Source organism: Scyliorhinus torazame, chromosome 8, assembly GCF_047496885.1.
Source record: "Scyliorhinus torazame isolate Kashiwa2021f chromosome 8, sScyTor2.1, whole genome shotgun sequence".
NCBI lineage: Eukaryota > Metazoa > Chordata > Chondrichthyes > Carcharhiniformes > Scyliorhinidae > Scyliorhinus > Scyliorhinus torazame.
Genome location: NC_092714.1, coordinates 268,140,691 through 268,159,625, shown reverse-complemented (window position 1 = coordinate 268,159,625; position 18,935 = coordinate 268,140,691). Strand labels below are relative to the sequence as shown.

Sequence of the window (18,935 nt, the reverse complement as noted above, 5' to 3'; positions counted from 1 at the left end):
TCGATCACCAGTAAGGTGATGGGCAATGTTGTCAACAGTGCTATCAACCTGCTCACTGACGCTCAGTTTGGGTTCCGCCAGGGTCACTCAGCTCCTGATCTCGTTACAACCTTGGTTCAGACATGGACCAAAGAGCTGAACACCAGAGGCGTGGGTGACTGCCCTGACATCAAGGCAGCATTTGACCGAGCCCTAGCTCAACTGGAGTCAATGGGAATCAGGGGGAAACTCTCTGCTGGCCGGAACCATAACCTAGTAAAAAGGAAGGAGAGATATGTTTTACGTCTGCTTGAGGGGGAAGACAGAGCTTCCGTTTAAATCTGAAAAATCTCCAACAGTGCAGCACTCCCTCAGTAGTGCTCTGGAAGTGTCAATGCAGATTCTGTGCTCAAGTCTCTGGAATTGGGAGTTGAACCAAAAATCTCCTGATTCAGAGACAAGGGTGCAGCCCGCTGGGTCAAGGCTGGCATTCAGAGCACAGCTGATAGAGGGGGGAAAACAACAGTCTGGCAGCTGCTTCGATCAGCTGTAACGTCACCGCAAACTTCACACTGCACCGATTCAAGCATCTCTGCTTCCAGCTTTCAAACGCCAGGTTAGAGACAAGTTGTTACATTAAAAGGAACTTTTATTTATTATTTCTCTTAACATATTTACAGCAGGTTTAAGTAGGGTTAGGTAATCCGTGTCGCGCACTGACGAGTCCCATAGCGGCAAGTTCGTGCTGTGTGCAATCCGTTTTCGGGGATGGGGGTGGGGAGGAGAAATGCAGCGTCGAGCAAAAGAAGCATGTGGAAGCTTCCGTGTGAATCACATGGCATAGAAAAGAAAACGTCCTGAAATTGCACCCAGTGAGAAGAATCGCAAGAGACCTCACTTTGTCCCCTCACCAACACCCAGCACTTTATAAAAAAACAATACCCATCTCCTCCAAAGAAAAATAATTAAAAATGCTAAGTTTCTTTTTAAATCAGGCACTGGGTGAGCAATCAGACTCAGTAAATGACTGGTCTATACTTGATTAAAATACACTTTTAAACAGTTTAAATTTTCAGGGGGAGGGGGGGGGGAAAGAACGTGATTAACAAACTTTATAAGTCAAGAGCCTCCTCCAGATTGTTTTTCAAGGTGGGCCGGTGATCAAGAACTGTTTTTAAGAATGAATCAGAATGGAAGAGGAAACAGAGTCAACTACAGGTGTAATAACAGTTGCTTCATCTCAATTATACAAACAGTTATGGACATGCTACAAGAATTCAGTCACTTGCAAATATCAATCTGCGTCTCTATTTCATAAATGTACAGAGGGCTTCATATAACAAAGGCTAGTGCAGTGGGGCCACTGCTCCCACAGAAGAGCGAGCTGTACTGGAAGTTGTGGGCGTGAAGCTTGTAATCACCACAAATGAAAATCCAATGAAAGCTGGGACAGAAGTACTATCGAGTATGTTTTTCCCCCTCCCTCTCTGCTCATCCTCCTGTACAAGTACGCTAAAAGTCACATTGCACACCCTAATCCCCCCTCCCCCCCCAATGCATTCCGGGTGGCGATTCATACATGTGCCCTGCTCACGACCTCCACTGCATAATAAAACACCCACAACTGCGACATATAACATAGTCCGTGCTTTACAAAATGCTCCTCGTCTTCACATAGCAGCAGCATTCGCCCAGTTCTCCAGATCCTGCATGTCAGAATCTTCCTCTTCCTTCTTCTTGGCTGGAGAAAGCAAAAACAAAACAGGATTGTCAAGGAGAATCGTCCTGTTGAACACACAGCACCCTCGCAATCCTCATTTACCTCCAATGCTAAATAGCTCGAGTACAAAATGTCAGGAAGCAAGTAGTTTTAAAGTAATCTATATCTGTATTTTTAGATATTAGAAATAAGGTGTAGCTTTAAGAGTTTCATTTTGTGCTTCAGTATGAGAAAAAGGCCAAAGCTTTCTTGTTGAACAAAGGGTCTTTGCATGTCTGTGAGTTTTGCTTTCATTTCAAACTGTGCTTGCATTGTGATTAAAGGCTTTATGACGTGAAAACAAACAAGTGTTAAAGAACTAGGCTGCTGCTTAGCCACCTTAGTTAGAAAGAATGAAGTTGGGTTTAAACTGGGCCCAGTAGCAGCTGGAAGCAGGCAGCGGGAGAGGAGCCAGAAAACAAGTCCCAAAAGTTAAAGAACAGATAGTTCTAGATATCAGGGAATGAAAAGAGAAGTCTCAGAAGACGGACGCCAAACAGACAGATGGAACTGGAAATTGAAGGAGGTACTGTTCAGTGAATTTAAAGAAAGGAGCAGAGACAGGCGCCCAGTTAAAGACAGAGCTGAAAGGTGCAGAACTAGGGAAGTTGGCTAGCGAGACGCCAGACATCTGAAATAATCCGAAGGTTGGTGACGCCTCAATACAGCCTGTGAGGCAACGGTGTTCTGTTGGTGTGGCTGTGGAGGCTTGGATACACGTGGCAATCCAAGGCAGAGGAATACTGAAAGGAGAGGTTGAAAACTTGGAAGTGGATGCACGGTGAAGGCATGTGAGAGAAAGGGTTATTTGGGAGAAGATTCTAAGGCGTGTCTTTGAGAGTGGAGTTTGGAAACACTTGTGCGGAGGTCAGAGTTCCAGTGAAGCCATTTGGCTCAGTGTGATAATCATCTGGGGAATTTGATGCAAAATCCACACAAGTTGGATTGGGGCAGCACGGTAGCATAGTGGTTAGCATAGTTGCTTCACAGCTCCAGGGTCCCAGGTCCGATTCCTGGCTTGGGTCACTGTCTGTGTAGAGTCTGCACGTTCTCACTGTGTGCGCGTGGGTTTCCTCCGGGTGCTCCGGTTTCCTCCCACGGTCCAAAGATGTGCAGGTTAGGTGGATTGGCCATTCTAAATTGCCCTTAGGGAAAAAAAGATTAGGTGGGGTTATGGGGATAAAGGGGGATAGGGTAGAGGTGTGGGACTTTAGGGTGCACTTTCCAAGGTCCGGTGCAGACTCGATGGGTCTGAATGGCCTCCTTATGCACTGTAAATTCTATGGTAATTCTATTCTATGGGTGGTGCCTGCAACTTGGCTTCAGAGTGGGGTGGGTCTGACCACAGTTGACCTGTTGGTTTACAGGGACTGTGTACTTACCGAGAACATTATAGTACAAGAAGTATTCTGTACCGTGAGTTATCCTTAATAATCTGTATACATTTTTGAAAATATAGGTAGGGTGAAGAAGTTTGTAGTATAGTCAATCTTTTCAGGTTTAATAAATGTTTTATCCTTTTGTAAAAAGCTAATTGGCAGTCCTGTGATGCTGTTCATCCACGTTTCTAAAAGATAAGTAGAAGTTGCGGTCGATTGAACCAGGGTTCCATTCTGGGGCCTTCCTGTCCAGTCGTGACATCAGCTGTGATTGTAACAAAAGGCAGACGAGAAATAAGTCAAATACACTCATAGACAGCAGGGCTGATAACGAGAGGACACAGACTAACGGTGAAAAAGCCAGAGAAGAGATGTGCAGACATATTGTGGTTTGGGACGACCTGCCTGATAAAAGTGGCGGAAGCAGATTCAATAGCAAATTTCAAAAGAAAATTAGATAAATATTTGAAGGGGAGAAAATTGCCATGCAATGGGACAAATAAGAGAAACTGCAATTCTTTCAAGCAGGCATGATTGATCAAATGGTTTCCTCCGATGCTACAAATTTTAATCTTCTGTACAGCTGTGAGAATCATGAAAAATCAGGTCTGGTGAATGCTGTACACACACTATTCACCACAATGGACAGACAGATCCCGTCCCGGACTGAACCCACTCCCCTCCCGGACCGAACCCACTCCCCTCCCCTCGCGGACCGAACCCACGCCCCTCCCCTCGCGGACCGAACCCACCCCCCTCCCCTCGCGGACCGAACCCACCCTCCCTCCCCTCGCGGACCGAACCCACCCTCCCTCCCCTCGCGGACCGAACCCACCCCCCCTCCCCTCGCGGACCAAACCCACCCCCCCTCCCCTCGCGGACCAAACCCACCCCCCCTCCCCTCGCGGACCAAACCCACCCCCCCTCCCCTCGCGGACCAAACCCACCCCCCCTCCCCTCGCGGACCAAACCCACCCCCCCTCCCCTCGCGGACCAAACCCACCCCCCCTCCCCTCGCGGACCGAACCCACGCCCCCCTCCCCTCGCGGACCGAACCCACCCCCACTCCCCTCCCGGACCGAACCCACTCCCCTCCCGGACCGAATCCCTCCCGGACCGAACCCACTCCCCCCCCACCTCCCAGACCGAATCCACTCCCCCCCCACCTCCCAGACCGAACCCACTCCCCCCCCCCCCCCCAGGACTGAACCCACTCCCCTCCCGGACCGAACACACTCCCCTCCCGGACCGAACCCACTCCCCTCCCGGACCGAACCCACTCCCCTCTCGGACCGAACCCACTCCCCTCCCGGACCGAACCCACTCCCCCCCCCCCCCCCCTCCCGGACCGAACCCACTCCCCCCCCCCCCTCCCGGACCGAACCCACTCCCCCCCCCCTCCCTCCCGGACCGAACCCACTCCCCCTCCCCTCCCGGACCAAACCCACTCACCCCCCCCTCCCGGACCGGACCCGCTCCCCCCCCTCCCGGTCCGGACCCGCTCCCCCCCCTCCCGGACCGGACCCGCTCTACCCCCCCCCGGACCGGTCCCGCTACCCCCCCCCTCCCGGACCGGACCCGCTACCCCCCCCCTCCCGGACCGAACCCACCCCCCTCCCCTCGCGGACCGATCCCACCCCCCCTCCCCTCGCGGACCGAACCCACCCCCCTCCCCTCGCGGACCGATCCCACTCCCCTACCCTCCCGGACCGAACCCACTCCCCTCCCGGACCGAACCCACTCCCCTCCCGGACCGAACCCACTCCCCTCCCGCACCGAACCCACTCCCCTCCCGCACCGAACCCACTCCCCTCCCGCACCGAACCCACTCCCCTCCCGCACCGAACCCACTCCCCTCCCGCACCGAACCCACTCCCTTCCCGGACCGAACCCACTCCCCTCCCGCACCGAACCCACTCCCCTCCCGGACCGAACCCACTCCCCTCCCGGACCGAAACCACTCCCCTCCCGCACCGAACCCACTCCCCTCCCGCACCGAACCCACTCCCCTCCCGCACCGAACCCACTCCCCTCCCGCACCGAACCCACTCCCCTCCCGGAGCGAACCCACTCCCCTCCCCTCCCGGACCGAACCCACTCCCCTCCCCTCCCGGACTGAACCTACTCCCCTCCCCTCCCGGACTGAACCCACTCCCCTCCCCTCCCGGACTGAACCCACTCCCCTCCCCACCCGGACTGAACCTCTCCCCTCCCCTCCCGGACTGAACCACCTCCCCTCCCCTCCACTCCCGGACTGAACCCACTCCCCTCCCCTCCCGTACTGAACCCACTCCCCTCCCCTCCCCTCCCGGACTGAACCCGCTCCCCTCCCCTCCCGGACTGAACCCACTCCCCTCCCCTCCCGGACTGAACCCAGTCCCCTCCCCTCCGGACTGAACCCACTCCCCTCCCCTCCCGGACTGAACCCACTCCCCTCCCGGACTGAACCCACTCCCCTCCCGGACTGAACCCACTCCCCTCCCGGACTGAACCCAGTCCCCTCCCGTCCCAGACTGAACCCACTCCCCCTCCGCTCCCGGATTGAACCCACTCCCCTCCCCTCCTGGACTGAACCCACTCCCCTCCCCTCCTGGACTGAACCCACTCCCCTCCCCTCCCCTCCCGGACTGAACCCACTCCCCTCCCGTCCCGGACTCAACCCACTCCCCTCCCGTCCCGGACTGAACCCACTCCCCTCCCGTCCCGGACTGAACCCACTCCCCTCCCGTCCCGGACTGAACCCACTCCCCTCCCGGACTGAACCCACCCCCCTCCCGCCCCGGACTGAACCCACCCCCCTCCCGTCCCGGACTGAACCCACTCCCCTCCCGTCCCGGACTGAACCCACTCCCGTCCCGGACTGAACCCACTTCCGTCCCGTCCCGGACTGAACCCACTCCCCTCCTGTCCCGGACTGAACCCACTCCCCTCCCGTCCCGGACTGAACCCACTCCCCTCCCGTCCCGGACTGAACCCACTCCCCTCCCGTCCCGGACTGAACCCACTCCCCTCCCGTCCCGGACTGAACCCACTCCCCTCCCGCCCCGGACTGAACCCACCCCCCTCCCGTCCCGGACTGAACCCACTCCCCTCCCGTCCCGGACTGAACCCACTCCCGTCCCGGACTGAACCCACTCCCATCCCGTCCCGGACTGAACCCACTCCCCTCCCGTCCCGGACTTAACCCACTCCCCTCCCGTCCCGGACTGAACCCACTCCCCTCCCGTCCCGGACTGAACCCACTCCCCTCCCGTCCCGGACTGAACCCACTCCCCTCCCGTCCCGGACTGAACCCACTCCCCTCCCGTCCCGGACTGAACCCACTCCCCTCCCGTCCCGGACTGAACCCACTCCCCTCCCGTCCCGGACTGAACCCACTCCCGTCCCGTCCCGGACTGAACCCACTCCCGTCCCGTCCCGGACTGAACCCACTCCCGTCCCGGACTGAACCCACTCCCGTCCCGGACTGAACCCACTCCCCTCCCGTCCCAGGCTGAACCCACTCCCCTCCCGTTCCAGACTGAACCCACTCCCCTCCCGTTCCAGACTGAACCCACTGCCCTCCCGTCCCAGACTGAACCCACTCCCCTCCCGTCCCGGACTGAAGCCACCCCCCTCCCGTCCCGGACTGAACCCACTCCCGTCCCGGACTGAACCCACTCCCGTCCCGGACTGAACCCACCCCCGTCCCGGACTGAACCCACTCCCGTCCCGGACTGAACCCACTCCCGTCCCGTCCCAGACTGAACCCACTCCCCTCCCGGACTGAACCCACTCCCCTCCCGTCCCGGACTGAACCCACTCCCCTCCCGTCCCGGACTGAACCCACTCCCCTCCCGTCCCGGACTGAACCCACTCCCCTCCCGTCCCAGACTGAACCCACTCCCCTCCCGTCCCAGACTGAACCCACTCCCCTCCCCTCCACTCCCGGACTGAACCCACTCCCCTCCCCTCCCGTACTGAACCCACTCCCCTCCCCTCCCCTCCCGGACTGAACCCGCTCCCCTCCCCTCCCGGACTGAACCCACTCCCCTCCCCTCCCGGACTGAACCCAGTCCCCTCCCCTCCCGGACTGAACCCACTCCCATCCCCTCCCGGACTGAACCCACTCCCCTCCCGGACTGAACCCACTCCCCTCCCGGACTGAACCCACTCCCCTCCCGGACTGAACCCACTCCCCTCCCGGACTGAACCCACTCCCCTCCCGTCCCAGACTGAACCCACTCCCCCTCCGCTCCCGGATTGAACCCACTCCCCTCCCCTCCCGGACTGTACCCACTCCCCTCCCCTCCTGGACTGAACCCACTCCCCTCCCCTCCTGGACTGAACCCACTCCCCTCCCCTCCCCTCCCCTCCCGGACTGAACCCACTCCCCTCCCGTCCCGGACTCAACCCACTCCCCTCCCGTCCCGGACTGAACCCACTCCCCTCCCGTCCCGGACTGAACCCACTCCCCTCCCGTCCCGGACTGAACCCACCCTCCTCCCGTCCCGGACTGAACCCACTCCCGTCCCGTCCCGGACTGAACCCACTCCCCTCCCGTCCCGGACTGAACCCACTCCCCTCCCGTCCCGGACTGAACCCACTCCCCTCCCGTCCCGGACTGAACCCACCCCCCTCCCGTCCCGGACTGAACCCACTCCCCTCCCGTCCCGGACTGAACCCACTCCCGTCCCGGACTGAACCCACTCCCATCCCGTCCCGGACTGAACCCACTCCCCTCCCGTCCCGGACTGAACCCACTCCCCTCCCGTCCCGGACTGAACCCACTCCCCTCCCGTCCCGGACTGAACCCACTCCCCTCCCGTCCCGGACTGAACCCACTCCCCTCCCGTCCCGGACTGAACCCACTCCCCTCCCGTCCCGGACTGAACCCACTCCCCTCCCGTCCCGGACTGAACCCACTCCCCTCCCGTCCCGGACTGAACCCACTCCCCTCCCGTCCCGGACTGAACCCACTCCCGTCCCGTCCCGGACTGAACCCACTCCCGTCCCGTCCCGGACTGAACCCACTCCCGTCCCGGACTGAACCCACTCCCGTCCCGGACTGAACCCACTCCCGTCCCGGACTGAACCCACTCCCGTCCCGGACTGAACCCACTCCCCTCCCGTCCCAGGCTGAACCCACTCCCCTCCCGTCCCAGGCTGAACCCACTCCCCTCCCGTCCCAGGCTGAACCCACTCCCCTCCCGTTCCAGACTGAACCCACTCCCCTCCCGTTCCAGACTGAACCCACTGCCCTCCCGTCCCAGACTGAACCCACTCCCCTCCCGTCCCGGACTGAAGCCACCCCCCTCCCGTCCCGGACTGAACCCACTCCCGTCCCGGACTGAACCCACTCCCGTCCCGGACTGAACCCACTCCCGTCCCGGACTGAACCCACTCCCCTCCCGTCCCAGACTGAACCCACTCCCCTCCCGGACTGAACCCACTCCCCTCCCGTCCCGGACTGAACCCACTCCCCTCCCGTCCCGGACTGAACCCACTCCCCTCCCGTCCCAGACTGAACCCACTCCCCTCCCGTCCCAGACTGAACCCACTCCCCTCCCGGACTGAACCCACTCCCCTCCCGTCCCGGACTGAACCCACTCCCCTCCCGGACTGAACCCACTCCCCTCCCGTCCCGGACTGAACCCACTCCCCTCCCGTCCCAGACTGAACCCACTCCCCTCCCGTCCCAGACTGAACCCACTCCCCTCCCGGACTGAACCCACTCCCCTCCCGTCCCGGACTGAACCCACTCCCCTCCCGGACTGAACCCACTCCCCTCCCGTCCCGGACTGAACCCACTCCCCTCCCGTCCCGGACTGAACCCACTCCCCTCCCGTCCCGGACTGAACCCACTCCCCTCCCGTCCCGGACTGAACCCACTCCCCTCCCGTCCCGGACTGAACCCACTCCCCTCCCGTCCCGGACTGAACCCACTCCCCTCCCGTCCCGGACTGAACCCACTCCCCTCCCGTCCCAGACTGAACCCACTCCCCTCCCGTCCCAGACTGAACCCACTCCCCTCCCGGACTGAACCCACTCCCCTCCCGTCCCGGACTGAACCCACTCCCCTCCCGGACTGAACCCACTCCCCTCCCGTCCCGGACTGAACCCACTCCCCTCCCGTCCCAGACTGAACCCACTCCCCTCCCGTCCCAGACTGAACCCACTCCCCTCCCGGACTGAACCCACTCCCCTCCCGTCCCGGACTGAACCCACTCCCCTCCCGGACTGAACCCACTCCCCTCCCGTCCCGGACTGAACCCACTCCCCTCCCGTCCCGGACTGAACCCACTCCCCTCCCGTCCCGGACTGAACCCACTCCCCTCCCGTCCCGGACTGAACCCACTCCCCTCCCGTCCCGGACTGAACCCACTCCCCTCCCGTCCCGGACTGAACCCACTCCCCTCCCGTCCCGGACTGAACCCACTCCCCTCCCGTCCCGGACTGAACCCACCCCCCTCCCGTCCCGGACTGAACCCACCCCCCTCCCGTCCCGGACTGAACCCACCCCCCTCCCGTCCCGGACTGAACCCACCCCCCTCCCGTCCCGGACTGAACCCACCCCCCTCCCGTCCCGGACTGAACCCACCCCCCTCCCGCCCCGGACTGAACCCACCCCCCTCCCGCCCCGGACTGAACCCACCCCCCTCCCGCCCCGGACTGAACCTACCCCCCTCCCGTCCCGGACTGAACCCACCCCCCTCCCGTCCCGGACTGAACCCACCCCCCTCCCGTCCCGGACTGAACCCACCCCCCTCCCGTCCCGGACTGAACCCACCCTCCTCCCGTCCCGGACTGAACCCACTCCCCTCCCGTCCCGGACTGAACCCACTCCCGTCCCGTCCCGGACTGAACCCACTCCCGTCCCGTCCCGGACTGAACCCACTCCCGTCCCGTCCCGGACTGAACCCACTCCCGTCCCGGACGGAACCCACTCCCCTCCCGTCCCGGACTGAACCCACTCCCGTCCCGGACTGAACCCACTCCCGTCCCGGACTGAACCCACCCCCTCCCGTCCCAGACTGAACCCACTCCCCTCCCGTCCCAGACTGAACCCACTCCCCTCCCGTCCCGGACTGAACCCACTGCCCTCCCGTCCCGGACTGAACCCACTGCCCTCCCGGACTGAACCCACTGCCCTCCCGGACTGAACCCACTGCCCTCCCGGACTGAACCCACTCCCCTCCCGGACTGAACCCACTCCCCTCCCGTCCCGGACTGAACCCACTCCCCTCCCGTCCCGGACTGAACCCACTCCCCTCCCGTCCCGGACTGAACCCACTCCCCTCCCGTCCCGGACTGAACCCACTCCCCTCCCGTCCCGGACTGAACCCACTCCCCTCCCGTCCCGGACTGAACCCACTCCCCTCCCGTCCCGGACTGAACCCACCCCCCTCCCGTCCCGGACTGAACCCACCCCCCTCCCGTCCCGGACTGAACCCACCCCCCTCCCGTCCCGGACTGAACCCACCCCCCTCCCGTCCCGGACTGAACCCACCCCCCTCCCGTCCCGGACTGAACCCACCCCCCTCCCGCCCCGGACTGAACCCACCCCCCTCCCGCCCCGGACTGAACCCACCCCCCTCCCGTCCCGGACTGAACCCACCCCCCTCCCGTCCCGGACTGAACCCACCCCCCTCCCGTCCCGGACTGAACCCACCCCCCTCCCGTCCCGGACTGAACCCACCCCCCTCCCGTCCCGGACTGAACCCACCCTCCTCCCGTCCCGGACTGAACCCACTCCCCTCCCGTCCCGGACTGAACCCACTCCCGTCCCGTCCCGGACTGAACCCACTCCCGTCCCGTCCCGGACTGAACCCACTCCCGTCCCGGACGGAACCCACTCCCCTCCCGTCCCGGACTGAACCCACTCCCGTCCCGGACTGAACCCACCCCCTCCCGTCCCAGACTGAACCCACTCCCCTCCCGTCCCAGACTGAACCCACTCCCCTCCCGTCCCGGACTGAACCCACTGCCCTCCCGTCCCGGACTGAACCCACTGCCCTCCCGGACTGAACCCACTGCCCTCCCGGACTGAACCCACTGCCCTCCCGGACTGAACCCACTCCCCTCCCGGACTGAACCCACTCCCCTCCCGGACTGAACCCACTCCCCTCCCGGACTGAACCCACTCCCCTCCCGGACTGAACCCACTCCCCTCCCGGACTGAACCCACTCCCCTCCCGGACTGAACCCACTCCCCTCCCGGACTGAACCCACTCCCCTCCCGGACTGAACCCACTCCCCTCCCGGACTGAACCCACTCCCCTCCCGGACTGAACCCACTCCCCTCCCGGACTGAACCCACTCCCCTCCCGGACTGAACCCACTCCCCTCCCGGACTGAACCCACACCCCTCCCGGACTGAACCCACTCCCCTCCCGTCCCGGACTGAACCCACTCCCCTCCCGTCCCGGACTGAACCCACTCCCCTCCCGTCCCGGACTGAACCCACTCCCCTCCCATCCCGGACTGAACCCACTCCCCCCCCCTCCCGGACTGAACCCACTCCCGTCCCGGACTGAAACCACTCCCCTCCCCTCCCGGACTGAACCCACTCCCCTCCCCTCCAGGACTGAACCCACTCCCCTCCCCTCCCGGACTGAACTCACTCCCCCTCCGCTCCCGGATTGAACCCACTCCCCTCCCCTCCCAGACTGAACCCACTCCCCTCCCCTCCCGGACTGAACCCACTCCCCTCCCCTCCCGGACTGATCCCACTCCCCTCCTGGACTGAACCCACTCCCCTCCCCTCCCGTCCCAGACTGAACCCACTCCCCTCCCGTCCCGGACTGAACCCACTCCCCTCCCGTCCCGGACTGAACCCACTCCCCTCCCGTCCCGGACTGAACCCACTCCCCTCCCGTCCCGGACTGAACCCACTCCCCTCCCATCCCGGACTGAACCCACTCCCCTCCCGTCCCGGACTGAACCCACTACCCTCCCGTCCCGGACTGAACCCACTCCCCTCCCGTCCCGGACTGAACCCACTCCCCTCCCCTCCCGGACTGATCCCACTCCCCTCCTGGACTGAACCCACTCCCCTCCCCTCCCGTCCCAGACTGAACCCACTCCCCTCCCGTCCCGGACTGAACCCACTCCCCTCCCGTCCCGGACTGAACCCACTCCCCTCCCGTCCCGGACTGAACCCACTCCCCTCCCGTCCCGGACTGAACCCACTCCCCTCCCGTCCCGGACTGAACCCACTCCCCTCCCGTCCCGGACTGAACCCACTCCCCTCCCGTCCGGGACTGAACCCACTCCCCTCCCGTCCCGGACTGAACCCACTCCCCTCCCGTCCCGGACTGAACCCACTCCCCTCCCGTCCCGGACTGAACCCACTCCCGTCCCGTCCCGGACTGAACCCACTCCCGTCCCGTCCCGGACTGAACCCACTCCCGTCCCGGACGGAACCCACTCCCCTCCCGTCCCGGACTGAACCCACTCCCCTCCCGTCCCGGACTGAACCCACTCCCCTCCCGTCCCGGACTGAACCCACTCCCGTCCCGTCCCGGACTGAACCCACTCCCGTCCCGTCCCGGACTGAACCCACTCCCGTCCCGGACGGAACCCACTCCCCTCCCGTCCCGGACTGAACCCACTCCCGTCCCGGATTGAACCCACTCCCGTCCCGGACTGAACCCACCCCCTCCCGTCCCAGACTGAACCCACTCCCCTCCCGTCCCAGACTGAACCCACTCCCCTCCCGTCCCGGACTGAACCCACTGCCCTCCCGTCCCGGACTGAACCCACTGCCGTCCCGTCCTGGACTGAACCCACCCCCCTCCCGTCCCGGACTGAACCCACCCCCCTCCCGTCCCGGACTGAACCCACCCCCCTCCCGTCCCGGACTGAACCCACCCCCCTCCCGTCCCGGACTGAACCCACTCCCCTCCCGTCCCGGACTGAACCCACTCCCCTCCCGTCCGGGACTGAACCCACTCCCCTCCCGTCCCGGACTGAACCCACTCCCCTCCCGTCCCGGACTGAACCCACTCCCCTCCCGTCCCGGACTGAACCCACTCCCCCCCCCTCCCGGACTGAACCCACTCCCGTCCCGGACTGAAACCACTCCCCTCCCCTCCCGGACTGAACCCACTCCCCTCCCCTCCCGGACTGAACCCACTCCCCTCCCGGACTGAACCCACACCCCTCCCGTCCCGGACTGAACCCACTCCCCTCCCGTCCCGGACTGAACCCACTCCCCTCCCGTCCCGGACTGAACCCACTCCCCTCCCGTCCCGGACTGAACCCACTCCCCTCCCGTCCCGGACTGAACCCACTCCCCTCCCGTCCCGGACTGAACCCACTCCCCTCCCGTCCCGGACTGAACCCACTCCCCTCCCGTCCCGGACTGAACCCACTCCCCCCCCCTCCCGGACTGAACCCACTCCCGTCCCGGACTGAAACCACTCCCCTCCCCTCCCGGACTGAACCCACTCCCCTCCCCTCCCGGACTGAACCCACTCCCCTCCCCTCCAGGACTGAACCCACTCCCCTCCCCTCCCGGACTGAACCCACTCCCCCTCCGCTCCCGGATTGAACCCACTCCCCTCCCGTCCCGGACTGAACCCACTCCCCTCCCGTCCCGGACTGAACCCACTCCCCTCCCGTCCCGGACTGAACCCACTCCCCTCCCGTCCCGGACTGAACCCACTCCCCTCCAGTCCCGGACTGAACCCACTCCCGTCCCGGACTGAACCCACTCCCATCCCGTCCCGGACTGATCCCACTCCCCTCCCGTCCCGGACTGAACCCACTCCCCTCCCGTCCCGGACTGAACCCACTCCCCTCCCGTCCCGGACTGAACCCACTCCCCTCCCGTCCCGGACTGAACCCACTCCCCTCCCGTCCCGGACTGAACCCACTCCCGTCCCGGACTGAACCCACTCCCATCCCGTCCCGGACTGATCCCACTCCCCTCCCGTCCCGGACTGAACCCACTCCCCTCCCGTCCCGGACTGAACCCACTCCCCTCCCGTCCCGGACTGAACCCACTCCCCTCCCGTCCCGGACTGAACCCACTCCCCTCCCGTCCCGGACTGAACCCACTCCCGTCCCGGACTGAACCCACTCCCATCCCGTCCCGGACTGATCCCACTCCCCTCCCGTCCCGGACTGAACCCACTCCCCTCCCGTCCCGGACTGAACCCACTCCCCTCCCGTCCCGGACTGAACCCACTCCCCTCCAGTCCCGGACTGAACCCACTCCCGTCCCGGACTGAACCCACTCCCATCCCGTCCCGGACTGATGCCACTCCCCTCCCGTCCCGGACTGAACCCACTCCCCTCCCGACTGAACCCACTCCCCTACCGTCCCAGACTGAACCCACTCCCCTCCCGTCCCAGACTGAACCCACTCCCCTCCCCTCCCGGACTGAACCCACTCCCCTCCCGTCCCGGACTGAACTCACTCCCGTCCCGGACTGATCCCACTCCCCTCCCGGACTGAACCCACTCCCCTCCCGGACTGAACCCACTCCCCTCCCGGACTGAACCCACTCCCCTCCCGGACTGAACCCACTCCCCTCCCGGACTGAACCCACTCCCCTCCCGGACTGAACCCACTCCCCTCCCGGACTGAACCCACTCCCCTCCCGGACTGAACCCACTCCCCTCCCGGACTGAACCCACTCCCCTCCCGGACTGAACCCACTCCCCTCCCGGACTGAACCCACTCCCCTCCCGGACTGAACCCACTCCCCTCCCGGACTGAACCCACTCCCCTCCCGGACTGAACCCACTCCCCTCCCGGACTGAACCCACTCCCCTCCCGGACTGAACCCACTCCCCTCCCGGACTGAACCCACTCCCCTCCCGGACTGAACCCACTCCCCTCCCGGACTGAACCCACTCCCCTCCCGGACTGAACCCACTCCCCTCCCGGACTGAACCCACTCCCCTCCCGGACTGAACCCACTCCCCTCCCGGACTGAACCCACTCCCCTCCCGGACTGAACCCACTCCCCTTCCGGACTGAACCCACTCCCCTCCCGGACTTTTATAAAGGACTGCAGTTAGTGACACCACCTGTGGAGGTAAGCATGAGATGACCGAGGAAGTCTTCTAACCAGGCCAGCACATCACACTGCTTTAAGTGTCTGGTACTGATTTTGCACACACAGTCTGCATTACGTAACTACCCTCCATTCTGTATTTCACTGGTGAAATAATTCTGCTTTTATCAGGGGGGTTATTTGCTGTAGTTTCAGTTATGAATTCTGTTTGGTGAAATGGTCAGAGATTCTTCTTCAATACAGTCTGTTTGCGGAGTATAGGGACTCTTCAGGAAAGAGCCGGTGCAGACTCAGTGGACTGAACGTCTTCCTGCCCGCACGCATCCAACCCACCCGCTAACACAGTGGTTTGTAAGATGCTGAGCACTCAGTCATCCACGGCACCAGTCCATTCTCTTGTCCTCCTGTCCAAAGGTAATGCAAGTGGGAATTATGCAGTAAATGGCGGAACCGTCGGAGTATTGACTGGCAGAGAGATCTGGACGTACAGGTCCACAGATCACTCAAAGTGGCAACACAGGTGGAGAAGGTAGTCAAGAAGGCATACGGCATGCTTGCCTTCATTGGCCGGGGCATTGAGTATAAAAATTGGCAAGTCATGTTGCAGCTGTATAGAACCTTAGTTAGGTCTCACTTGGAATATTGCGCGCAGTTCTGGCCACCACACTACCAGAAGGATGTGGAGGTTTTGGACAGGGTACAGAAGAGATTTACCAGAATGTTGCCGGGTCTGGAGGATATTAGCTATGAGGAGAGGTTGAATAAACTTGGATTGTTTTCACTGGAATGACGGAGGTTGAGGACCGATCTGATGAGGTTTACAAATTTATGAATGGCATGGACAGAGTGGATAGCCAGACACTATTTCCCAGGGTGGAAAAGTCAATTACTCTGGACATAGGTTGAAGGTGTGAGGGGCAAAGGTTAGGAGATGTGCGAGGGACGTTTTTTGACACAGAGGGTGGCGAGTGCCTGGAACGCGCTGCCAGGGGGGTGCTAGAAGCAGATACGATAGCGGCGTTTAAGAGGCATGTTGACGAATCCATGAATTGGATGGGAATTTGAGCGATATGGACCCCGGAGTGTAGAATGTTTTAGTTTAGACGGGCATCATGATCGGCGCAGGCTTGGAGGGCCGAAGGGCCGGTTCCTGTGCCGTATTCTTTACATCTTTGTATCGGGCTCTGATTTTCCCACTAATGTCCTCATTCATTCTGATGAGGAGGGAGTGATGAAATTGGTCGCTGTGGGTCAAAGAAAGATGGCTTCTCAGCTTAGAGGTGTTGATTTAAGGAAATGGAAATGTGGTGAACATTTGTCAGGATTAATCTCACGCCTCTTTCTTGGCTAAGCAGGGAGGGGTGTAGAACAGACATCTCTTACCTGGTGTGGCTGGGAGGGAGGTGGAAGGAACATTGGGAAGTGGCACATTCTCTGCTCCTCCAATTTCCAGCAGGTTTTTATCCAGCTCTTCCTGTTCTAACTCTTCCAACTCAGCCATTAGCTCATCCTAGAGAGAGGCACAACCAACACTTTAATCACTTGAATTTACCCAAATCAAATGCTTATAGGACTATTGCAACAAGTTAAGAAGCAGCTTGATTTTCAATATCGCAGTTGTGGATTCGACATCTGCTTAGGAAAATCACCTTCCTCCTCCACTGCCCCACTAAGAGGTTTAAGAGTTAGGTGGATTTACAAATTTTTACAACTTATTTGTTTTTCTCCATGACTAAGTTTCCTTCACACAAACAGCACCTCAGTCTCCCTGTTATTTTAAAAATTATCTCGATTTTCATTTTAAATTCCTATTAAATTCACCATAAAAAGTTAAGCCTGGGTAATTAAGAGCACAGGTAACTTAATCTTCTCTGGTTGAGGAGGTAAGACGGTCTGTCCCATCATTCAGAATCCTAGATGCCATGTTGCTCTACAGTTCACAGTCTGAGCAATGTGCAGCACAAACGCATTTTGAGCTGAAGAGCGCAGAAAACATCAAACTAACGAGACATGCCGGGCGGCACGGTAGCACAATGGTCAGCTCTGCTGCCTACAGCGTTGAGGACCCGGGTGCGAATCTCAGCCCTGTCCGTGTGGCGTTTGCACATTCTCCCCGTGTCTGCATGGGTTTCACCCCCACAACCCAAGGATAGGTGGATTGGCCACGCTAAATTGCCCCTTAATTGGAAAAAATGAATTGGTTACTCTAAATTTAAAAAAAGCTAACGGGACACACTGGAGCCCCTGCTCCAGCCAAATCTGAGCCAAAGTTTGATTTATTCAGCCTTTCCCAGGGAACTGCAGCTTAACAGCAGCCACTCAGAATCTACCCTTGGGCTTACCACAATAGCTTCCTTTAAAAGCACTTACAAAACTGTAAAAGTCTATAGGGCCAAACTGATTGCTTGAGCATGTTCGAATGGATACCTGGGACCTAGACGCCCTTTGATATTGCTTCAGGTTCTACATCATTTGCTGCGTTGGAAGCAACACTTACCTCATCAAAATCTTCGCCAAACCCGACTGGTTTGGAAATTGCATCAGAGATTTCCTGTGCCAATTCCTGTTGCTCAGTGATGTCCTGCATTAGTTCATCCACTTTGTCAATGTCCCTTAAATTAAAATGAAAAGCATCATGAATCTAATGTGTTGTCTGGAATTTATACAGCACAAACCCCAAAGATCACATCTTATTTTCGTTCTGACCTATGTTACCCGAGGAGGACTGAGGTTTGCCAGCTCATGTTTTCACACAGCAAGTTACGGTGGTTTGGAATGCATCGGCTGACAGTTTGGTGGTAGCAGATTCAATAATAACTCTCAAAAAGGGAATGGGATAATTGTTTGAAGGGGAAACATGTTGCAGCGCAATGGCGGCTGGGACGGATTGCTAGCTCTTTCACAGAACTGGTAAGGGCTTGGCAGGTTGACTGACCTCGTTCTGTGTATCACCATCCGATGAATCTATGTTTTATGCCCAGCAGCATCACTGCGTGATCACAGTATTTAAGAGCAACAAGTCTTACAACAAAAGGTATAAGTTAAAGAGGTATGTAGGATGGCAGAGAGGAAGAAATGTGGGGAAAATAAGTTATTTAGAAGGAAGTATTCAAATCGTGTGAGTCAATGTTGGGAGATGACCTTCCAGTTGGTGGGTCAATGCGCACAGAGCAGAGGGTTCCTGGTTCTATCCTTGGTTTGCGTGCAGGTGGATGATGGTGGCTTTAGGGGTGCTATAATTACCTCTTAGCAATTATGGGCTGGGGAATGGGGGTAAAATCAGATAGGATTGCCATGCCTGACGCCTGAACGCACATCGGCACATTACAGAGTATCACACAAATTACCACCACGGTAACAGGCCATTGGGCCAGCTGCCCCATACTAGCGTTTATGTTCCCACCCTTCCTCATTTGACCCTGCTCCCTTCCCATGACCTCATCATAACTATTTTCACAAGCAGGGAACCGGGAGGAAGGAAGCCAAAATCAGGAGCAACCTCACTTAAAAACTCGAAAAGCAAAATACTGCAGATGCTCGTTCAAAATCTGTTACCAACTGGATTTGAGGTGGTCAAACGCATTTTACGAATAACATATCCTTCTCTTCCTTTCTCCCTCGTATATCTGCCTGGTGTGTGTAGGATTGGATTGGATTGGATTTGTTTATTGTCACGTGTACCGAGGTACAATGAAAATTATTTTTCTGCGAGCAGCTCAACAGATCATTAAGTACATGGGAAGTTGGTGCGCAAGTGGGTGGTGGAGGGGGCAGCATGGAAGAGGCTGGAGGCAGCGTCTTGTGAGGGTA

At 60.3% G+C, this 18,935-nt stretch overlaps 1 protein-coding gene across 1 annotated transcript in view; it reads right to left on the bottom strand.

Annotated features, from left to right (window-relative positions):
* Positions 1–1,402: 1,402 nt before the first annotated feature.
* The window catches only part of chmp4ba (charged multivesicular body protein 4Ba), a 54,067-nt gene continuing 36,534 nt past the window's right edge, over positions 1,403–18,935 (bottom strand). The window contains exons 3-5 of the mRNA XM_072515287.1: positions 17,623–17,737; positions 16,509–16,635; positions 1,403–1,720 (exon numbers count right to left, since the gene is read on the bottom strand). Coding sequence (XP_072371388.1) covers positions 1,650–1,720; positions 16,509–16,635; positions 17,623–17,737 — 313 coding nt within the window. The 3' untranslated portion in view covers positions 1,403–1,649. The remainder of the gene's footprint in view (positions 1,721–16,508; positions 16,636–17,622; positions 17,738–18,935) is intronic.